This window comes from Pundamilia nyererei, unplaced genomic scaffold, assembly GCF_000239375.1.
Source record: "Pundamilia nyererei isolate P.nyererei 1_Seehausen unplaced genomic scaffold, PunNye1.0 scaffold00017, whole genome shotgun sequence".
NCBI classification, from domain to species: domain Eukaryota; kingdom Metazoa; phylum Chordata; class Actinopteri; order Cichliformes; family Cichlidae; genus Pundamilia; species Pundamilia nyererei.
In genome coordinates, this window is record NW_005187418.1 from 3,240,932 (window position 1) to 3,264,457 (window position 23,526).

Here is a 23,526-nt window from a genome sequence, read left to right on the forward strand (position 1 = left end):
GGTTTCTTTCTGGCAAAAGGGAGTTTTACCTTCCCACTGTTGCCAAATGCTTTTTCATAGGGGGTCGGCTGATTGTTGGGATTTTCTCTGTATTGCTGTAGAGTCTTTACCTTACTATGCAAAGTGCATTGAGGCAAATTCAACTTTGAACCAATCAAATTTCTTTTTGCGAGGACAGAAGACGCTCCTTGCTGGCCATTAGAAGGAATGCAGGTGTCAAGCCCTTCCACACTGACAATACTTTGCAGACCTGTTCTTTTATATTAAATCTATTTTCTTTAGTTCAGTGTGCTAAATATTAGGTCTTAATGTAACGGAATCATTATATTAACTACTTTTAGGCTTACGGGTGGCTGATAACATCAAGGGGAATCAAAGATTTGAGAATCTGTGAGGCCAGAAAAATCGTCAATGACATTTTTACACTAATAAGTTTGATATTTAGTAGTATTAGTTTCTGTAATTAGAGTTCAGAGTATCACATAACTAACCACAAACAATCTACCATCAAGCAACATTCCCACTCACTGATAAAAACAATTCATAGCTTAAACTTGAAATCAAAAGCAATCTAGCTACGACAAAGTGCCAGTGGCTGACTACACTGACATGCCCTTGTGTAGCTGTCATTCAAGTGATTGTCAAGTTCAGCCGATGTATTGTTTTCACAGTGATTTCACAGAGCAAAAGTACCACCAAACATATCTACAAACCAGGCAAGCAGATCAAAACAAACACACCTTCATATTTCCCCAAAACATTCTCGATCTCAGACACATCTAGAGTGGAGGTGAGTGCTGTGGTGTTGTGTCATGTGGGTAGGTGGAAAGCTAACTTTGTCTTATTGTGAAAGAAATGTACACTCACAAACTTAGCCTCCCAGAAGTGCTTTTGCAACCATTTATGACAACTAAAAGGTGCTTCCTGATACTGAAATTTAATCGCTTGTACCGGTTTCTATCCAAAGACCTCGCTTTTATAAAGCTCTGTCCACCAGAACAGTACTTCTATGATGTTATTAAGTGATATCCTGTTTCCTAAAATAACTAAAACCTTAAATTATGTGAAAGTCTTCTGCTCTACCGACAGATTCTCCATGTCGTAGCCTCTATCTGAACAAGTCAGACAGCACAGGACACATAAAAAGAATGACAGGAAGAAGAAATGACGGCTACATTACAAAGTCACATCACAAGCACCCACAACAGCTGCATGCATCTCATAGAGAGAAGGGTAAAGTATAACAAGTTTTTAGAAAGAGTTTACAAACTAGTCTCGTTCTCCGTGACAGGAGCGGGGATTGGTTGATCAACCTGACTCCCTTCCTCCTTCTGCTCTTGCTCCTTCCCTCCAAGTGTCCGCCTACTTTTCCTCATGCTCCTCCTCATCCTCTCACTGCTGGCCTGCTCAACCTCAGCTCTCACATCTATAGGAGATGATGTTGATGTAGTGGTGCTGGTGGAGGTGGAGGTAGAGGTGCGTGAAGGGCAGGAACTTCTAGAAGCTCTAGATGGTTGTGACAAGGAAGTGTTCCTGGTAATGCTGAGGCTGCAGCTCTCTTCGTCCTCAGTGGGCAGTGTTTTCCCCTCTAACTTTGCTTCAGCCTCCTTGGAAATGGTTTTGACCAAAGACTTGACTATCTGGCTACTGACAGACTTTGCTTTAAAACATTTTGACACTGAGCTGTTCTTTTTCCCCATCTCTTTTGTTGTACTTCTACTGGTGGTTTTTATCAAAATGGGTTTGCTTTTAGTTAGCTGCTTACCATCCCTGGCAGAGTTATTGCTCCTACCCCTAAATGTAGATTTAGTACTGACCTGCTTCTGCTCTTGCAAATAAGAAGGGTATTTAATGGCTTTTAATACTGGAATTTTCGACCTTGGTAATAAAGTCTTAAAAGGATCTAATCGTTCCCTGATTTTAAGTAGTCCATGTTTCCTAAGTAGGACTTTATCATTTTTTTGTGACTTGTCTTTCGTCACTGGCTGACTATGACTGCATAGTTTTTGGCAGGGTACCCTCAGCGGTAACCTGGACTTGAATATCTGGCTTTTGACCTTTTTGGCTTCAGTGTTTATTATTGCTACATTAGAAAAACCCCTGCCTTCACTTCTGCTTTCATCTAACTGGCTGAAGGAAGCTTCGATCCTGCTGACCTCTTGCAGAGTGGATCTTAAAGACGACAACACATTGTGCATGACTCTGCCAGTCTGAAAGACATCTGAATGGTACTCGGGGATATTGCTACTGATATTGTCGCTCGATGTTTGCAAACTTCTAATCTGTTGCGAAGGTGCAGAAGAATAATCTGTGCTTTGGTAAACTGTGTTTTGAAACTCCGAGGTACATGCCAAATTATCCGTCTGTTTCGACTTATCTGGAGTAATGTTTGATGCACAAAAATTAAAATAATCTGTGTAATTTGATGTTACATGGTAAAAACTATCTACATTTGCCCCTGAGGTTTTGTCTTTACAATGATCAAAGGTGCTTGGTGTTCCACTTATAGCAGTGCTATTTGAGGCACTGGATGTTTTATCAGATGACAGGTTGAATTCAGTTCTAAAAGTGGAGAATTTAGGCTTGGTGTTACAGGATGAGTTTGTGCATGTGCTATAACTGCTAGCCTGATTTGATATTTCTAGTTGGACAGTAGTAGTCTGAATGGGTACATGGGGGACTGAGAAGGTATTTGTGGGTTCCTCAATATAAAACTGCTCCCTCCCATCTACTTCAGTGTCCCTGACCCTGTACCTGCCCGCTGCGTAATAATGCTCACCAATCTGAAAAAACTGGAGCCTCTCCTCCACCATGTCCCTCTTGCTCATGTCAATCGCGCCACTGCGTGTCATCTCAAACATCTTCCCTTCATGGAAGGGGAATGGATTTGGCTCGCTCGTCGGCGTGCTATCATCCGTTGGAGTTCGGGCTGGGGTAGTGTCTGGTGTTGTGGCCTGGGACTGGTCGTCAACTGCCAGTCCAAAAGGCTTAGGCTCACCATTGTTTCCCCGTGTCCCTCCCATATCAACGACTTCTTCTCCACCTTTACTGGGCCAAGGGTCAAAGTCCAGCCCTTTGGTGGCAACAGTCTTAAAAGGAGAATTAAACTCCTCTTCTATCTTATAACTAAAGTAAGTGTCTGAAAACCCGTCTTTATCTGAATGTTTTTGTTCCTGACTTGTAGCTCCATCTTTACTAACACCATCAGTCTTTCCACCATTTGAGGGTATCTCTTTGCCAATAATATCCTTTTGACATTCCTCTGGGGTTTTTTCCTCTTCAATAACCTCCAGTTTAGTCTGGGGAAAAGAGCGATCAGAGGACCTAAATGTATCTGTTGCCCAGACATCTCTCCGGCTGTCTGGAAGACCAAACAGCCGTAAGTCTGCCTGCTCACACAGGCCATCATCCTCATCTTGGAGTTCATATCCATCGAGGGAGTCTATTTCTGTCGCATCAGTGTCATGAGAAAATTCAGCCGTGGTAGCAATTGAACAGTCTGTAATTGACTGGTCATTTCCATTTTGTTCACATTCATAGTCCTCTCCTTTGCCATTTGAAACTTTTGAACCATTACTAGAACCATTAGTGCCATTGGTGCCACCATTGGGCCCATTTCCATTTTTGTCATGTTTTTTGGATTTAGATGCCTTTTCCTTCTCTTTCTTTTTGTCCTCCTCCTCAGAAACTTTAGAAGTGAATTTCTTGCAAGGAATGGGTTGGAAGATTGATTCATCATCCTCTTCATCAGCATTTGACTGACTGTCATCTGCCCCAGGGGGCACTGGGGATGGGGGCTGTATTCGTATAATTGGCTCGATCAGGAAATGCTTGTCATGTTCTTCCTGCAAATTCACCTCCATCATTTCCGTCTCGGTCTCGGAAGAAGCACAGGAACCTTTTCTCTCTGGGTCTGACATTTCTGAACTTGAGTCCAGAGGAGGAGGGGGAGGGAACTCAATATATGCAATACCTTTGTCTTTTGATGCTTGTTGCTTCTCCTGTCCTGTTATTTCGTCATGCATGCCAGTGACTCTTTCATGTTGGTTTAAATTGCTGACGCTCAACTCGTGTTGATTATCAGTTTTTATTTCTTCCTTATTGGCATTAGCTATGTCTGCTTGGGTAGAGTAAATACTGGTTTTACTTTCTGGTAGGGCCTCTTTAAAAGAGAAAACCTTGCCCTGGTCATCTCCCTCTGATTCCTCAGATACCTCCATGATGGGGCTTGGTTTCCCTGGCAAGAATCCCATAAAGCCATCAGGGGTCCTGCATGTGAGATCATAGCTGACCTCCTCCGAGCTGGGAGTCTCTGGTGTAATGGGACTTTTTCCCGAGCTGTCAATGAAAGAAACCTGCTCTAGTGTGTCATCATCTGGGCTTATGGGGCTTAGGGCTAAGTTTGATTTTTGTTTGACATTGTACAGTGCTCCTTTAGCTTCCCTCTCTGCCTGTCTACCCACCTGAACACCAACATAAACAGGTAATGTTTTTATGCCTTTGAAGTTCTCTCTGGTTGTTGTAGCAGCTGGAGGTGTAATGGCTTTCTCCAACATTTCTATGGGGCTAGGAAGGTTATTGGAATTTGAATCTTTGGGTGCATTATCAAGAATTTCAAAGGTTAGATCTGTTTTGGCTGGGACTGTCTCATGACTTTGTACTTTGGTTTTAGGTAGTGTTGGTATCTGTGAGGGTCTAGTTATTGTTGGTTTCTTAGTGAGGTCATTATCTAAAGAGAGGGATGTATTTCTAACAGGAATTTGAGATTCTGTCTTTTTTCTAAGATTTTTATTTAGTGTTTCCTCTGCATCCTTTTTGAATAGCTCAGTTATAATTTCTTTGGAAGCACTTTCACTTTTTGTAACTTGTTGGTATTTTTTACTGTCAGTGGCTTTTTCTGGAATTTTAGCACTGTCAGGAATTATAGGTGATTGAGCTTTCTGACTTTTATTGCTTTCTTTAATTGCCTGAGTTGCACTGGATGGACTAGCCTTCCCTTTAATGCCTACTTTGTCTGTCTTTGTTTCAATGATTTGTACAGAGGCATCTGGGATGTTTTTGTTAGGTGGCTTGTCTAGTTTGGGGACTTTTGGGCATGCTGATATCAAACCAGGTTTACTTCCATTTGTGTCCTTCTCAGCATCCTTTTTTGGGCTTACTTCTTCTGAAGTTTCAGATGCTTTAGACACTTTTCCTCCTGCAAAAGACTGATAAACGGGAAGTTTGCTCTCCTGCAATTTCTTTATTGACGGTTTTGGCTGTACTGGAGGAGGAATTTTGGCTGGACTAGACTGACTTTGACTAACTTTTTGAGCCTCCGATTCAAACTTCTTTCTCACTTCACTCACTTTGGATGTTGATTTTACATGAGCAGGAGAGGAGGGTTCAGACACACAGGACTTTGTCTGTTGTTTGATTTTATCCTCACTAGTATGAGAGAGAACAGTTTTCTGTGGGCTGCTTGGTAGACTAGAGCTTTTCTTTTCAGCTGCTGTGGTGCTGCCAAACATTTTACCAACTGAAGGCTCCCTGAGTTTGCTTTTACTGAACACCTCTTCTGCTTTGGGTTTCTGCTGGGTTTTCTCTGGGCTGCTGCTGGGTGAGCTAGGCCAGGACCTGGGATCCTTGAGCTCTCGCTTTATAGGCTTTTTCTCAGGAGACTGAAGCTCATCATTGAGCTTTTCCGTTTTATCACGGAAGAACTGTGAGACCTCACTGAGTTTTTCTTCAGCTTCCTTTACAGTTTGGTCCACCCTATCCTCATAAAGTAACTTATCCCTGCTCCTGTCATGTTTATCCTCTGTAAAACGCATCCAAACTGCATGTTTAGGGCTGCCCTGTTCTGTGGAGTAATGGAGCACTGTTACCTTATCAAACTGAGATGGATCATCCCTGTGCAGGAATTTAGCAGATTTGGGAGACCCATCTTTTGATGACTTTGAGACAAACTCTCTTTTGGGGCTTCCTTGCTGTTGACTTGCACCCTCAGTGCTACGGCTACTACTTTCTTCAGTACCCAGGTGGCGGATTTTGTCACAAACCAGTGCTGAATCCTCTGTGTCAGAGTGGCTCAGTGATGCCGCATCAAGTTTTTCAGAGAGAAGCATTTTCTCAGCAAAACTGTACGACTCGCCTCGGATCTCTGATAGCTCATCATCACAGTATTCTATGGACTGCTGGCTCAACAATTTAAGTGCTTTATATGAATCATCTGCTATGAGTTGAGCAGAACTCGGACGACTGTCTTCTTCCTGTGACACCGGAGTATTAACACGAGATGTTTCCAGAAAGGTGGGCAGGGATTCTTCAACAGCAAGCTCCTCTTCTTCTTGTTGGGCTTCATCATAATCAGTCAGTTCCTTTATCCCCCGATCACCTTTGTAAACATAAAGCTCGGGGTGTTTCTTGGTTTCCCTGATAATGACCTCAGTCGGTTCTGCAGTGCTGTGGCCCTTCTCAATATGAACCTCAATTATCCTTTCAACTTTGGGTTTGGATTTAACATCTCTGTCAAGAAATCTAGGAGTGAGCTCATCACCTTTGACAGAATCCTGGCTAGCTTTGTGTTCAAAAAGGCCTGCGAAATCTTTAGATGGATCCCTACCTGACTGGAAAGCTTTCATGATATCTCTAACTGACATTGCCTCCTCTATCATCTCTGCACCATCAGTCAGTTGGGGCTTATGATAGACCATTCTGGTAGTAGTAGTAATGTGGGTTTCCTCTTTAAGACACATGCTTTTCATTGAGTCATCTTCGGGCATTTTCATCTGTAGGGCTTTGCTGGAGCTTGCTGAAATTGCTTCAGGTGGTTCTATGGCAGGGAGAGCAGTTGCAGCCTCTTCCATTAGTCCAGGCTCACAAAGCTCATCAGGCTGCTCATAGCTCCTAATATGGACTACTTCAGTCCTGGTCTCTGTTACGCAGGGGGGGATAGGGGAATCTGTGAATAAAGGCTTAGGTCCTGTGCTCTCTGCACTTTGGGGAGCAGAGGGTGTCTTTTCACTCCTGGTCTCAAACCCACTGTCTGACAGAGGACTCTTATCCTGCTCATGAGACAGATCCTCTGGCGATTCCAATATAGTGTCCGACCCTTGATATGACTCAGCAAGTTTGCTTAGGTCCTTCTCTGAGGGAGATCTGAGCATGCCTGAAACTGGTGGAGGCATTTTGAGTTTGTGCTCCTGTATTGACATGGATGGCTTGAGAACACGTTTCTGTTTCTCTTCCCCATCTCTTTTTGCCTCTTCCTCATACTTACATTTCAGCTCTGCCATTTTTGAGAGAGAGCTAGCACCGATATCATTTGTTAAAAAGTCTACTACTTCAGCCAAGTCTAACTCTTTGCTTGACTGGTGCTTAAGTAAAAGTGTGTGTTCATCAAAAGGAGGGTAATAGTCTGAGATGGCACTTCTTTGTGCCTCTTCAATCTCATCTTTGGAAAATTCTTCCCATTCGTCCTCTGAGGCTCTTTCTTTAGCTTCACTAATGATATCTTTCTGTAATATCTCACTGACTTTGACTAAATCTTCTTTTACTTTCTCCACCAGAGTATATGGCTCCTCTTCCTCTAACTTAGTCTCTTTGGGAGTGCCAGTATGTGAAGTTTGGACAGTTTTAGCTGCAGTCTGTGTGTCTGTCTGCAGAATAGCTGTCATCCTAATCAGATCTTGTTTCATGTCTGCTACATCTTTCAATATCTCCTGGTTAGAAGCTGCAGTCGGGTGGATGATGGGTGGTGTGATAAATGGAGGGGATTTTAACTGGGAATTTATTTTTGTTGTAGTAACACAGGAAGACAAAGAGGAAGATAGAGATGATGAGGTGCGAGAGGAGTCGGGAAGAGCCATCTTAAGAGACCCAGGTCCTGGTTTGGCAGGGGTCTCTGGGATGACATTAACCAGTGAATAGACAGGCACAGTCATTGTATTAGACGAAACTGCCGTGTTTGGGGAGGCAGCTACAGATCTCAGAGAACCATAAGCAGAGCTTGCTGTTGCAGATCTACGCGAGGACGACAGTGACTTAAGAGTACCGTAGCCTGAGACAGAGTACGAGTCTATAGCCTCATTTATGGCTGCGCTGACACCAGAGGTTGCTGCCTGGGTGGTGGCCTGGATCCTCTCTTGAAGGCTGCTACTTCTCTCTGAAATAAGGCGTGAAGAAGGGGAGGATGGAGTGGAAGAAGAGGATGGATATTTTACAGGTGAGACAGATCCATTCATCATAGACAATTCTGAAGAAGCAATGGTTGTTTGGCCAGTGGAAGAAAGAGATGAGATGGATGTCCTCCCTCCACGGGATGAGAGTGTTGAGTCTACAGAGGTTTTCAAAGAGGACAGACTGGAGATGCTTTTAACAGAAGACAGGGTATGCGCCCCTGCATCTGTCACAACTGTGGACCCAAGGGCAGTTTTAAAAGGTAGATTAGAACTGTACATGCTGTACGATGTCTTTGGTGATGCTGTAGAAGGAACAGGAGCTGGAGACCTTTCTGTTATATAACCATTGGGCATTGAGTGAAGTGGAGAAGTCCTTGATGTATATGCGGAAGCAAGACTTTTGATAGAAGCTGGATCAGTGGCAGGTTTGCATGGACTTCCAGAGGACACAAGGCTGGTAGATCCCTGGACAGGGTACTGACCCTGCTGGACTACAGTTTTAATGGGTGAGGGCATAGTCCTGTAAGAACGGATGGGGGATGAGGACGCTATGTCACTGGCAGATTTGACTGGGGATGACAGGGTAAGCGCTGGTGGAACTTTTATAGTTGTGGGACATGCAGCTGATGGGGCTGAGAGGGGCCAAGTAGATTTCAGTGGAGAAGCAGCTGGTGAGGCTGCCGGTGAATCGGTAGAGATGAGGGCACCCCCCATTCCGACGGGCCTTGTTTGGCCAGGGACGGTAATAGGAGCAGTCGACCATGGTGGGCAAGGTCTGGTTGGAAAGATAGGTTTGTGAGGGTAACCAGCAGGCAATGCTCTTGTTGCTGCGCTTCGTTCAACTGCTGTTTCTTCAGGTGAATTCATAGAAACAATGATGAAGAAGGAATGGCAAAAAAATAACAACAAAAATGCAGAACAGTAAAGATAAACAGAAAATCATGTTGGGGAAGGTAAAGGAGAAAAAAATGTGAAAGAAGAGGAGATCAGAGGAGGAAGAGTTGGTCAGTAAAACAGTCCTAATATTAAATAAGGAACAATAACAGTTACATGAGGTAAGAAATTTAATTACAGACTAAAGATGGCGTAAAAAAAACCAAACAGTTGTGTTCCTGTGTGATTTCTGTTTGGCAGATGAATCAAAAAACAGCAAAAACAACAGAAGAAATAAACAGAAGAGAGCACACACAGCAGCAAAGTAAATTTCCAAAGACAATGGCGTAGACCAACAACTGACAACAGAAAAAATGGCAAGACAAATGCACCAGGATAAGCACAAAAACAACTTCTCTCTTTGGACTTTAGAAACTCTAATATCAACATTTGGGTACTGGCTCTAATTTCAATCCGCTTTTTTAAGTGCCTTTTATCTGTTTGGTCCAAAAAGTACATGATGACAGATTCCTCAGACAATTTAGAAACTGTGATCCAACAGAGCCAATGGCTGTTGAAGGTTCCATTTTCATTTTCTCTTAAAACAAATATGACAAAATGTGTTTTCCAAGACTAAAGTTTTGGCCCATTTTGTCATGCAGCATCAAATTGGTGACAAGCAAAGACTGTGGTAAAACTTAAAATAAACACCTGAAAGAAAGCCAAACTCAAGACCTCTGACATGCATTTTTGTCCCACACAAAACTGCTACTTCATCACAAAGCCAAAAAGAGCTTTAAACTCAGAGGGGACAAAAGAAATACAGAAAATTTTTTACTTTGACCTCCATCCAAAATGCCTATTACCATGGTGCTGGTAAGTCAAAGAAAAAAATTGACTTGTATAACACAGCAGTGGAAATCAACCCAGAAGAACAACAAGTCACAATGTGGGCAAGCATGGCACAGAAACTCAAAACCACTTACTGACCCATGCAAAAATATATACCACTTTGTAAACAAGCATGTGGACAGTGCGTGTCATGTAGGATGAGAAATAATGCATTTGCACATTAAATAAGTCACACCGATCTACATATCGATTACGTATTTTACAGGTTAATTAAAGCTGTTAATTAACTAACTTATCCACGAAACTTGGCATAATTAAATTCATTACAGGGTTTGTTAGTGAAGATGTCAAACTCACTCAGTGCAGGCTCGGCCAGATAGCTGTAGCGCTTACGTAAGGCTAGGGATGCAAAGGTATGACGTTGTCGATCTGGCTTTTCAGTCTGCAACAATAGCAAACAACACAAAAACCTATCAGTTCTAGGTCACCCTACATTGACTATTGCTGCCAAATGAGCAACAACTGGACCTTGCAATGTCAAATTAAAGCAAACCCTTCAGTCTGCACTGACATTAAATACAAAGCCCATATATGACTGCAAAATATGGCACCACCAACAACTCCTTAAAGAGTATTCAAGAGGTTTTAATCTTCTATTTAGGAAGTGCTAATACTATTTAGATTAAATGTGCCAAGCTAGTCTTTTAGCTTGAGTTTGTCAAGCTAAGCCTACAAACTATCTACTGCATGTACTTAAAAATGAAAATAATGAGTTTGGAGCTAGTGTTAATACATGCTAAATCTTAAGAACAAGTAAACTCTAGAGCCATTTGTATCACATACTATAGAACGCAAGGGATAAGGAGTGGACACAAGACAAGTAGTTTTTCATTTCTATCATATATCATGCAAAACTGAGCAGCTAAAAGTTGCTTTGAAGAAGCCTGTAATGCCCTTATAGAAGCGGAAAAAATAAGGCTATGAGAGCAGAGCAGGGCCACTATAGGTCTAGCGCAGAGGACAGCACAGGGTGGGGAGGGTGTGGTTTACCTCATCCTCGGCATCTGACTCCGTTTCCTGGTTCCCAAGATGCATTGCAGGAACAGGGGGAGTAACATAATGGAAAGCAGGGGGAAAAGAAACAGGGGGTGAAAAAGGAGTGATTGACAGAAGCTCCAACTCAGAAGAGAGCCACTTAAGCAAAGGAAAAAGCAAAAACCCAAAAAATAAAAACAGACCAAAAAAAAAAAAAAAAGAGCATAAAGCGCCAACATTCAGCAGCAAAATGAAGCCACGAAAAGCCAGCCTGATAACTAAAAACCATTGCACACAAGCCCTCAGCCAAAAAGCATCCAAATCAAAAGGCGAGTAGGAACAAAATGAAACAGCCAATGACAAGAATCCACTGTAGATGTAACCGATATACACAGAGAGAAGCTTTAAACAGATAAAAGACACAGTGGCGGCAATTTGGCCAAAGTCTTTCTGTCTTTCATCTATCCGGTGCTGAAACTACCCTAACCATGAAAATGGTTATGGATGTGACAACAGAGAATGGTGGGTGTATGCTACCTTACCTTTTTCACTGCGGGAAGCGTGATGTTCAGGTTGCACACGGCAGTTTGTGGAAGGCCTTTCATGATCTTACATTCTTTCAGGAAAGTGAGACGACCACACGGCTCTTGACTGGGATCTCTGACCTACAGTGAGAAAATGGTTCTTTTTGAACTCCTTACTTTTACAATGTGGTAGTTACTGCAGATTTACTTTAATATAAATATATATACATTTTTTTTATCAGCACTAGGGTAATAGTGGTATATACTTTATTTGCCTTTATGCCTAGAAACTATCTACAAACAGGCCAAAATTGCCCATTTTTACCTTGTATGCACCTAGAACACCTTATAAAGGAATCTTATCATTTTATTTTCACAAAAACACGTAATTAAATACACAAAATGTTCACATCCAATGGGAGGAGGAGTAGAAATGGGGATCGGGATGGTCCATGGTCTGTGGGGGAATCTCTTTTTGTGTCAACTGGTGCAAATTCATGTGAATTTTCCTTGATTTGCATCTGTCCATAGACTTTATATGTAATCAACATTTGGTCAATATACTTCCACCTGACCAAATTCTCATCTGTTATGGTGCTTTTATAAGAGGAAAAAAGGTTCACCAGTAGCCTTCCAGGATTGACCCCTGGAAGTCTAATGGATATGCCAACACTCAAGAAATTTTAACCAAACTCATGAAAGCTTATTCATAAATTCAGTAAAAAAAGATTTTTATTTTTACATCTGCTTTTTATGAGCCAATCCGCCTCAGTTTGTGCCCTTTAAATCTCAGTGCTCATCTGTCATTCTGCTTTCAACTCATTCATTCATGTGACCTTTATCTCCACCTTATCATGGTCGCATCACCTTTGTTCACCTGTCCACCTGCTTCATCTACACCACCGATTGAAACCATGTTACATCAGATGGAGGAAAGATGCTAAGAAATTGAGTGTAACATAAAAAATAGTCACACTTTTCTGCTTTAGTACTGTTCATTTTTGTTACAGTGATGTGGTAAAATAATTAACACAGAAGTGTAGTTTTAACATTAATGATGTGCAAAATGACACAAGAAGAATGATTAATTTAACGACTTTAGCCAGAGAATAGGAACTGGGTTTTGAATATGAATAAGAGCAGTAAAGGCAGTAAACAACAATAGAACTAACTTAACCATTACTGCAGCTTTTACCCTGTATTTGGACTGCACTAAGCCAACATTGTATTCTAGCCTAGCCACAAGGTGCTGGTGGTGCTGGAGCACATGTTAAGGTACCTTGACGCAGAAAGGCAGACGGTTCTCCTTGAAGGCGTAGAAGTTAAGAACTAACTGCTGACCAGCTTTGGTCAGGGGAGCCAAGTTCCCATAACAATCCACATATATCGGCCGGCCCTCCAGAACCTGAATAAAACAAACAGCATTCATAGTTAACATAAAAATATAAAACAAATTTACAAGAATAGAGATAAAGAAATGTTTCTGTGATAAAGTGTTTAGCACTGAAACTGATTGCACGCTGTCAGACGTTTCAAAAACCTAATGCAGCAATAAATATACATTTATTTTAGTTAACTAAGGAGTGCAAAATAAATCTTATTTTCTTCCAGTTGATCAAACTATTAAATTCCTTCATTTCTTAACTTTATTCGATTATGTTGTCCTTATCACCACCCTCAGCAGCATTTTCCATTTTCTTTCTAATTTTCCTAATGCTCTAGACATGTGTGTAGATCCAGAGCATTATAATAACCTCACAGAATAATTATAATGCTTTCATCATAATCATTGATACGTTCCAAAAAGTATAAATTTACAGATGACAAAATATTCCATAATAGATTAAACTGTACTACGAGTTATACTTGATAGGACTTGGGGAATAATGAAAGTAAAAGTAACATCAGTTGTATTTACTTCACTTAACCCTCATACCTCTATGTCTTTGCTTCTGGCCACCTCCTCAAAGTTCTCCTGCTGCTCCAGGGTTTTATCCACCTTGTCATCCGTCATACAGAAGCACCTCAGGCTGGACTCCACTGAGTCATTCATCTTAGCAAACACCACAAACTTGGCCATGTAGGGCACACAGATCAGCTCCCTGTAGAGCTGTGTGGCCAGGCCCACCGTCTCTGGTATCTGGTGGCAGTCTGCTAACCAGAACCTGCACAAGAAGCAAGTAAAGTGATCAGTGTTTAAGACAGAGATTAATATATGCATAAATATAAACGTATGACTTGAAAAATTGATCTCACCTGGCAGAAACATTAGTGGTGAAGGAGACGCAGTCATTCACAAAGGTGAGAGGAGTTGTGCCTGTGATGTCTTCCCACTGTGCTGGTGATGTACCACCTGGCAGATAATTATCCAGATAAAGTTTAGGAAAAATCAGGCTCTTCTTTATGTCTATTCCACTTTCAACTTGACATGCTTTAAGACATGTAAGATGCAAATGTTATTAAAGTACTGGATAATTACCTAAATGCTATTCATTCACTTTTTGTTAGAAAAATGTGAAATATGATGTTGATCTCAAAAGTTTAACATTTCACAGAAATGTTCATTCTCACTGTGAGTTTTACATTGCACTTATATTACAAATATACAGTACATTTGCATATCTAATATTACAAATATCAGATCGGAGAGTCTTGTTTGCTCTAGCAGCCACCGACAAAACATCTACCACGGGTTGTTCATGGCTGAGATATTTCAGAGTTACAGTTAGCACAAGTGGCTTTGCTAGTTAGGTCAGAATTTAAAAGGGTGGTTGTCACCAAGTTTAAGCATTGTGTAGCATTTTCATGTTAAAAGTAGTAAGGAAGGAAGGAATGGGCCTTACTTACTTAAAACAGGTCACAGACCAGAATTATTACACTAATTTTAATCGACAAGAATGTAAAGTAATGAAGCAATGTCCTGTTCTACAATGTTTCTAAATGGAAATATCTAATTCAAACAACAAAGACACGATTAACAATAAAGAAACATTATTTCAGGAGAAATGCTGACTGGCCCAAATGTTGTTACTTTCAAATATTTCTTCTCTTGGCATCTAAAAAACACATATACCTGTGATGCTACAGAGAAGGCGCAGGGAGGGAGTATAGTCTCCTTTGTAGCCATTTGTAAGCCCCTCCCCTGAGAGGGGCGGGACTGGGATTGTCATGGTGATTGGTTTATGGAACTTCCTTCTTCTTGGCTCCACAGTAACAATGGGGCTGAAGGTTGCTCGATTACCAAGGATTTTCTTCACGGCCTCATCAGGTACCGGCTGAGCCTGGGATAGCAGAGCCAACAGGGAAGGAGGGTTTTGTTGTTTTATTTTTGTAGCCTTACTGTACATATATAGTACTATGTGTGATTTTGTCTATGCATCATAAACTCTTGCAGTTAAACTGAAACAGCAAATGCTTACATCTCTCAAACTCACCTGCAATCCAACCTTGATTTTCTTGGTTAGTGCTCCCTCTGGAAAGGAAGCCTGAACCAATGGGACGCTGCGACTGCACAGAGTCCCGCCCTCTGGTCCCATCTGGTGCGTCTCTTGTCTGATACGAGACACTACTGCAAAGTATTGCGGGAAATCCTTGGTGATAATGCGGCAGATTCTCTTCCTCTCCAGCTCGTTGGGACTGTCCAGTTCTACAGGGAATGAAAAAAAATCAAATACATGAAATGGGGGAAAAAGGGAAAAAACGACCTCATGGAGTAAACTTTAAAATCTTTAGTTATTTCACTGTCTACAAACACAAGCGCAGTCCCTCAGTATCACATTCTGTAATCACAAAAATGTGCACTTACAGACTTACAAACACTTACAGGCATTTTTCAGATTAAATCCCAGAATGATCTTAAAATCTTGAAATATTTGCCAATGTATGTTCGCTGTACTAGTAGTAGTCTGTGATCAAGCTCGTTTGATGTTTTATCTGATTTCTATGCAATTTAATCAGGTCATTTACTCCATGTGAATTATTTTTGGATTTCCTCCAAATTAAGCCAAGTATCTCATTATTCAGCACAGAAATCAACATGTTTGTCATACATATTTTACACGCGCTCCAATCAGCTTGAGCCAGTTATCATCAGGGTGTTGCTTCAGTTTATTTCAGTGTTTGCTCATTAATGCGCTAACTTTTACCACAGCTTGCTCTAAAACAGAAACTGAAGTACTTGTGGTTTAGGTGTTTAGTGCTGCAGATGCTAGCATAGCAAAACAAAGTTAGAACACTTTTTTCACCTTCGTCCATGCCATTGAGGAGCTGATTGAGGTCGTCAGTCTTGCAGTCGTACAGATGCTCCTTCCAGGTTTCTCCATTCTCACTGCGCAGCAGGATCAGCTCTCTCTCCTGGCCCCGCATCGAGCCAAAATGAGGGATCTCCACTATCACAGGCCTGGTAAGGTATATGTCGAGGAAATATCATTGTTTGACTTTGACTTTGACTGACTGGCATGACAAGTAAGTATGTAAGCCAAAACGAAAGATACCACTCTACCATTTGTCTTTAGGAGCTGGGGCCTCTTTTCTAAAATGGACTGATAGTAAAGTCATAGTAAAAATCTAAAGTAAACACAAAAACCACACATTTCAGTAGTAACTTGAAATGTAAGGCTGATGAGCAAATTTTCTCTAACTTGATGTAAAGGGGTTTCTTAAAAATCATGTAGGGCCATTGCAGTTCAAGGCACATAAGTGTTCTGAACTTTATACATCTCTGCTTCTGTCCAAACTCTTTCATGTTTGTTTTTTGTCAATTCACGATTTGATCCATAAAATAACACAAGATGCCTGGCTTCAGTCTGCTTTTCCATTCCTTAACCAACACCTGTTTGTGGAGAAATTGCACATTCATTTAGATTGCTGATTATAATCACTGATTTCAGATGCTTATGTTACAAATGTGATTCTTAGAACCTACTTAGGCAAAGTTCTTTTTTATGCTCAAAGTCATTCATGAATCAAATGACACAAGCCCTCAGGAAAGACGTTCCACATTTTTTTAAAATGAGGGCCTTTATCGGAGCAGCTGGGAGAGCAGACAGTGTAGTCCTCTCTTATAAGAATGGTGAGGGAAGTTTGTGCTAGATTAATTTAAATCTAAACCTGAACGACAAATGATGACAGAGTTTTCAAATGACAACTCTTTAAGAAGATACTACGGTATTCATGGTATTCAAATAAAAAGTATTACCAAATTTACACAAAGTACAAAGTGTGGAGACACTGATTTTAATAACATACAGGTGTGAATGAAATGTGGTTCTGCTGATGAGAGTGAAGCGTCATAATCACTGCGGCGGCCATGCTGCAGGGTCGATGGGACGTTCAGAGTGAATTTGCATGACTTGATGAGACAGATGATGTCATGATGTAATGAGGGGAGGGAGGAGAAAGCTGCACAGCCCTTACTTAAACAAGGCATGATAGCAACACAAGAGAGACACATGAATATGCACTACTCTCAGAGTAGGCAGTAGAACTGAAGAGTAAGTTTAAAGTGAAGCTGTCTGAGTAAGTATATACATTAAAAATGAAATAAAAAAGTTTTTTTTTTGAATGACCTGTTTTCTCAATCAAAGAAGAAAGAATTCACTTTCATAAATTTGAGCCAGCATTAGAGACAAACTGAGCTAGTTGAAAGACACAAGGAGCAATTATTGCAGTCGCACCTCAGCGCACTGTAGGTACGATAAGTCACCTGTCCCAGAAAACTAACAGGACTGCTTCAATTTTGAGAAAAAGAAACTTTTGTAAAGGTGAAATCATGTGCTTTAACTACTGTGCGTGGCTTCAATTTTACGTTCATAAAGCTCTATAATTCTGTGCTGATAAAAGCACCAAAAAAGCAATAAAATAAACACAAAATACTAATAAAAACTAGGAGTATGATGGTGTCACAGCAAGAAAGTCCTGGGTTCAAAGCTGTTGGCACTTCTAGGGAAACTTTGCATGCTTTGTTTCTTGTGCCATAAAAGACAAAACATGCAAGGTTACTGCTGGCTATCATGGTCATCGGAAGAAAGAGTTTTTCTACATAGTAAAGTTGACTTGATACAAGTGGATACTATTGATCCACTGCTATTGGATACTGTCCCTGAAACCATGCAATACAGCTCCTTCACTAGGTTTGTATGCTTTTCATTATGACCATTCTTCATTTCCCTTTTTAGGGCTGATGAATAATTTGCACTTTCTGGTGTATTTTCTTTGGTAAAGTCTTTCTTTTTATGGTAGATTACCTTCCATGTCTGCCTACCTCAGTGGATGTTGAAAAGGGTTTTTTTTCTTAACCATAGAAAGGATCCTGTGATCATCCACAAAACTTGTCTTCTCTGGATGTTAAGGCCTTTTTATGCTGCCGAGCTCACTGTTTTTTGTTTTGGCAGCTCAAATTTGTCCTTTTTTACTTGCATATAAAGCTTCAAATGTCACACTTGGATTTAAGTCTAGATAAGACACCTGATTAATTTTTGAAGACACAAAACATGTACAGCACACAACTGTGCATTAAACTGGATTTAGTTCCCCCATGGTTGAAGTAATTCTTTGATCAGGCCCTTTAACTAATCCTGAAAGTCTGGTTGGGTCTTCGTTTGGCTTCATTTGTTCATTGAGCTTAATTCAAATGTACTGTTGGACATACAGAGTCAAAATTGAATGTTGAGGCACCGCTTTAGGATCTTAACCCTGCTCACATAAAAATGTCATCAGTATAACACTTTCTACCGAGAGCTTTTGACATTAATTATATAAAATTATCGTGAGATGACATAAAACTGATAACAGTAGTCATGAGAAGCAGAATGATGCTTGGCTTCAGGGAAAAAAAGGCTCATGCCCAACAAGCGCAGTCCAGTCCAAACAGCCAATCAAAACCTTTACATTCAGTGACGTCAGAGGCCCACTGAGAGCTTCTGAAATTAAAAAAAAAATACAATGATATATAAATGAAAGTGGCAGAAAATTAACTGTAATGGAGTTCACAGTTAAACTGTGTAGTTTTAGGAAGAATTTGTATGCAAAAACTAATTTCTGCCTGTTAAGTCATTGAGGCTATTACAAATCAGCTGCTGGTTGACCCATCTTCCAACTATATTGATTATTTCTTCCCAAAACTACATGGCACCCATACTGATGCTGTAACCTATCAAATCAAAGTCAACAGAGATGGGTAAAATAAACCATCAGCATGAATCAGCCTCGGTCATGTTGTTTCCTTTGGGGAGGTGGGAAATACAGGAGAAAGGGGAGCAGGGAGGAGGGAAAGGGGTGCCATGTTTGGTTCCTACCCAATAAATCTAGTTCCTCTGGGTCCCAGCTGTAGCACGGGACAAACCAGGCTCTCGCCTTCATTAAGGGCTGGCAGCTTTCTGGGGAGATGTAGTTTACTGTGTCCGCAAAATAATGAAACACACATACACACAAAACACACACTCGCAAAGTCAGTAAAAACACACACACACACACACACCACCGACTTCTATTTCCGTATCAGTAATAAGCTCTTTTATCAGTAACAACATCTTATTTATTGTTACAGGTACAATTAGTGGCATCAGTAATGGCAACAAGCGACAGAGGCAATATTTGTTGCCTGTACATCACAGATTTCTTTATTTTAACCATATCTCATGAGTTATGCAGTAATATGAGTAGCAGATGGGGCAATAATTAGAAATTTTTCAAGCAAAAATAGCAACGAATTCCTGGCGACAGCTTCTCAATGGGAACAAATGCTGCTACTTTCTGTTTTATAATACATGGAAATTAAACATTTCAGCCTCTTAAACCATATTACACAAGTTGTTGCAGACCGCAGTACAACCAAAATTACTGTGAGAGTGCGAAATGAACTTGTTGCCTTCGAGATTGTTGCTTCAAAGACATGGACCTAGTTAGTTACTGTCTTCAAAGCCACATTGGTGCATCAAGACAGCAATAAAATGGCAATAAAGTGTAGCCAGCCTGCCATCGGTTTGCAATCGAATGAGGTCAAGCTGGCAATCACTGCACATGCATTCTGTTTAGGATAACGCAATAATTAACTGTGAAAAACCAAAGCAAATTTCAAATCTGTTGCCTTTCGTTGCAAATCTGTTGCCGTCTACATACATAGAAATTCACATCGAATGCTTACATTCAGAGATCTACAACAAAAATCCTGAAATGTCTCCACAAATAGTTACACAGTTGCAGAATTATAAATTAACTGCAAAATAAAAAAACAAGTGCCCCCAATTTTCACATGTGTATAAAATATGACCAGAATTGGCAACCAGCTGAGTTCAGTCCCCTACTGCAAACGAGTCAGGCCGAAAAAGAAAATCATCACCAGGCAACCGCAGGTTTTAACACTAGTGTGGCCAAGCTATTATTGACTCAGTACTGCCATGTGCACCATAAGGATTCGTTTATATATATCCTCAACTGGTTTAAAAGTGTTTAAAAACAGTTGCTAAGTTTACTATTTTTTAAATTATTGATAAAGTTTCTGAGATAATACAAATTGCAAGAAGAGGTTGCACTGTTAAAACTTGAACCGGGCTGTAGAGGACTGGTTTGGCAAACAATTCTGCTAGAAAAATCATAAGTCCAGTGGTGTAATTGTGTGTTCGTCACTGATTCTGTGGACTAACCACAAGGCCCCCCAGACTTTAATCAATGTAATGCCCGTTTTCATTTTACATCTGTCTAATTAACTTGTGTAGAGCATCAGGTTTATGGAAAGCCTACTCAGTTGGGACCCAGATACACAGCTGTTATTTCCCTGCACTTTGGTGCCATTTTGTGGCTGTTATAACAACTGGGAAACACATCATGCAAACAAAGCTTCGACTGCCATAAATCAAATGGATTCAATTCTTTGTTGAACTTCCAAACATTTAGTTTTGAACTTATTACTTCCATCTCTTCCGTGTGATTTTGAGAAGCGCTTCTAACGAGTTAATCATCTTTTAATGCTGCATGGCTTAACGCTACATGTTGACTTTAAACCAGCATAAGACCACCGTTTTGGAGCAATTAAGAAATAATAATAATTTTCAGTTTTTCCCATGCTGATTATGTGGAGCAACCCAAAATTGCACAGCTATACACTCGCCTAAAGCGCTCTCAATCATATTCCTTGATGTTAAGGTGGTAATACAGTTCGGGGAGAGCCATGTTCTGTGCCTTGTGTCTGGTTTTATGAACTCCAACTTGTGATCCTATTTGTGCGTTTGGCGTCATCCTAAACAAATATCTTGATATATGCTCTATTGAAATCCCATCATATTCAGCAGTATTCTTTCAGAATATTTGAGTTGTCTTGCAGTTTGGACCAAGATACACAGCTGTTAGCCATCTTTATCAAACAGGCAGTCATTTTTTAAAAATCATACTAAAACTGTAACTGCTGAATTTAAAAAACTCCTCACATGCAATACAGCTATACATTAAAACCAAATTATGGCTACATATTTAAATTACAATATTTACTCTTAAACATGTTGCAGTCATTACTAATGTTGCCTTTACTTTGCCAAAGGGGAAACACTGCTTACTTGGGGGTGAGCAGACTACAACAATAAGACTTGTACTGCAAATATTACCCCTAACATGCACATACACACATTCACACTTTCCAATATAAACGCAGGTGGCTGGAAATGGCAATGGCAAGAAGCAGAAGGAAGGAAATGTCAAGAGACAGAACAAAGGTGCACAAAAATAAGCCGTTAAGCAACAGCAAAAACAATCTCAGCGATGTTTAAAAAGAAGGTCTTACCCAAGGAACTGCGCTCCTGCGGGACCGACCTCAACAAGTCTGCTGGCCAGGCCTTCTCCTTCCACCATCGGGGGAGGCGACGCCAATTTGTGCCTCTTCACCAGTCGACACGTGATCCGGGTGGGTGCTGTGCACTTTCTGGGCGGGATGATGATTCTCATGCCGTTGTGACGGCTTCCTCTCATGGAACCACCCCTGGCGTCGACCATGAAGCTGACCAGGAACCTGACGGAAAGTAAAAAGTAGGAAGAGCCGGAAAAAGAGGGGGAGAGACGTAGAGTGACAGGAGAGAGAGAAGAAGGGAAACGGAGTGTGCAAAGATAAGAGATAAAACAAAGTGAAGAGAAAAAGAGATAACCAGAGAGGGCAAGTAAAGGGCAAAGAAAAGAAATGGAATAAGAAGAAAAACAAATGTTGGTTTATCAGCTGTACTGATGACCAGAGAGGAGCTTTAGTTGAGGTCCCATGCTGTGATCTTCAAAACACTGACAAAGTAAGTGTGAGTAAAAGGGAGAAAGAGAGGTGAACAAAGAAGAAAAAACAAAAATGTACAGAGGTTTCTGTGCTGGCTATGACTGAAGTTGAAAAAATAAAATAAGAACAAAAACAGCTTTGGCGTGTAGATGTCGCAAATTTGGTAAATCCATTTACAGAAAGTGAATGTTTTTGAATTATGTAAAAACTAGTCGATTCCATAGGATGTCAGATTAAATGTTTTATTGGGGTTTTTTTTGTAATGATATATAAATTCGACAGCCAGGACACCAACACAGGAACCTCCAGTGTGTCTTGCCTTTTTACCCACATTAGAAGGTAGTGTACCTCTGTGTGCAGCTCATTTAACTCAATCAAGGAACTTATAACTCACACACAGAGACGCACACCATGCAATACTGTAGCTAAAATGTGATGTTAGCTTTTATGTTATTTAACAAACAACACATGAATTGTTGCTTTAAAAATATGCTTGAAGGGGATCTGTTATGTGCTTCCTTATTTTCTGTCATACATACACTCCAACTGTCATCTATACTCATATTAAACATAGCCAAAGTTTCAAGAAACGTTTCAGTCAGTTTTTTCTACTCTTGGCCCTGCATGACGCCATAAAGAGGGGCGTGTATGTGAATAAAGCCCCGCCCACCTGCTGTTAAAATCCCCTGCTAACAATTGGCAGCCAATCAAAGAGAGAATGCTTAAATGGAGAGGGAGAGACAGAGAGCCAGCGTAAGATTCATGCAAAACTATTCTAGCAGAGTCCAAGAATAAAATACTGAGCTGGGTTCACTGTCACATTATAAACCAAACTGATGCTTTTACTGAGTTTCAGTTTTAACATTTTGATCTAGAATGACATATCTGCCATGTTTTTACTGACTATTTAAAGCTAATCCTGTGATTGTCAAGACAGTAGAGGCTTGCTGCTGGAGAATGCAAAAACCATAACACATGGCTAAAGCATATGTCAGCAACATTAAATTTAAAAGTCACATTCGGTCAGATCTGGCAACACAGACTCTTTCAGATCAGTTAGAAACTCAAAGATTTTCTCCTAACAAACAGGAAGGAATAAATACAGGGATAACAGTCCGAAACACTTTACGTCAAGTCTGTAACAACACAGGGTGAGAACAGCAAACACAGATGTTATGAGTGAATATAAAAGGGAAGGTGCAATGTCATCGGGAAATAAAATAAAATAAAAAAAGGTAGTGGTGGTGATAAAAAGAAGGCAACCAATCACAGTCAATCACCTGCTGTCGTACTGCGGGAGCGGAGAGGAAAAACTGCAGGATGGACGACAAAGCAACGCAGGAGTGACAGGTCAACCACAGAGCTTTGTAATCGGAAATACAGCTGAGAAGATCATTATTAATGAACCCCAAGTTATAGGAAGAATTTGAGGGAAAACTGTGGGAAATGGGAAATAGTCTTAATTGCTGTTTTGTGGAGATTAGAATGAGGAGATTGTCTTCTTTATTCGTTAAACAGCCAGCAGCCAATTACATCACACAGGCAAAAGAACTGTATTTTTGTCTTTATACGGCTTTAACATAGGTGATATAACATGTTGATAATCAAGCTTTAGAGCTGCCTGTAGGTGGATTTTCCACTGGACAGAGCCAGTGTAGCAGGTTCCCTCTCTCCCATCTTTGCACTAATCTAAAGATAACCAGCTGCTGGCAGTGGCTTCATTTCCCCCCCCAGTCTTCTTCTCTAAATCTACCCTTGAAAGGCAAATTTCCACCATTACCAAACATGTCAAATAAAACTTTGTTTAAAATATAGCTTTATCTTCCTTTACTTA

The 23,526-nt window shown here is 40.7% G+C and overlaps 1 protein-coding gene across 11 annotated transcripts in view; it reads right to left on the reverse strand.

Annotated features, from left to right (window-relative positions):
- The window catches only part of ank3b (ankyrin 3b), a 96,866-nt gene that overhangs the window by 15,315 nt on the left and 58,025 nt on the right, over positions 1-23,526 (reverse strand). For 4 of the 11 annotated variants that reach the window (XM_013908978.1, XM_013908979.1, XM_013908977.1 and 1 more), the window contains 12 exons: positions 22,973-23,005; positions 21,219-21,443; positions 15,691-15,845; positions 14,881-15,092; positions 14,520-14,727; positions 13,703-13,799; positions 13,383-13,611; positions 12,726-12,851; positions 11,465-11,587; positions 10,938-10,964; positions 10,245-10,329; positions 2,780-9,013 (listed from right to left, as the gene is read on the reverse strand). In XM_013908978.1, coding sequence (XP_013764432.1) covers positions 2,780-9,013; positions 10,245-10,329; positions 10,938-10,964; positions 11,465-11,587; positions 12,726-12,851; positions 13,383-13,611; positions 13,703-13,799; positions 14,520-14,727; positions 14,881-15,092; positions 15,691-15,845; positions 21,219-21,443; positions 22,973-23,005 — 7,754 coding nt within the window. The remainder of the gene's footprint in view (positions 1-2,779; positions 9,014-10,244; positions 10,330-10,937; positions 10,965-11,464; positions 11,588-12,725; positions 12,852-13,382; positions 13,612-13,702; positions 13,800-14,519; positions 14,728-14,880; positions 15,093-15,690; positions 15,846-21,218; positions 21,444-22,972; positions 23,006-23,526) is intronic. The other 7 variants (XM_013908985.1, XM_005725843.1, XM_005725842.1 and 4 more) reach the window with 5 other exon arrangements.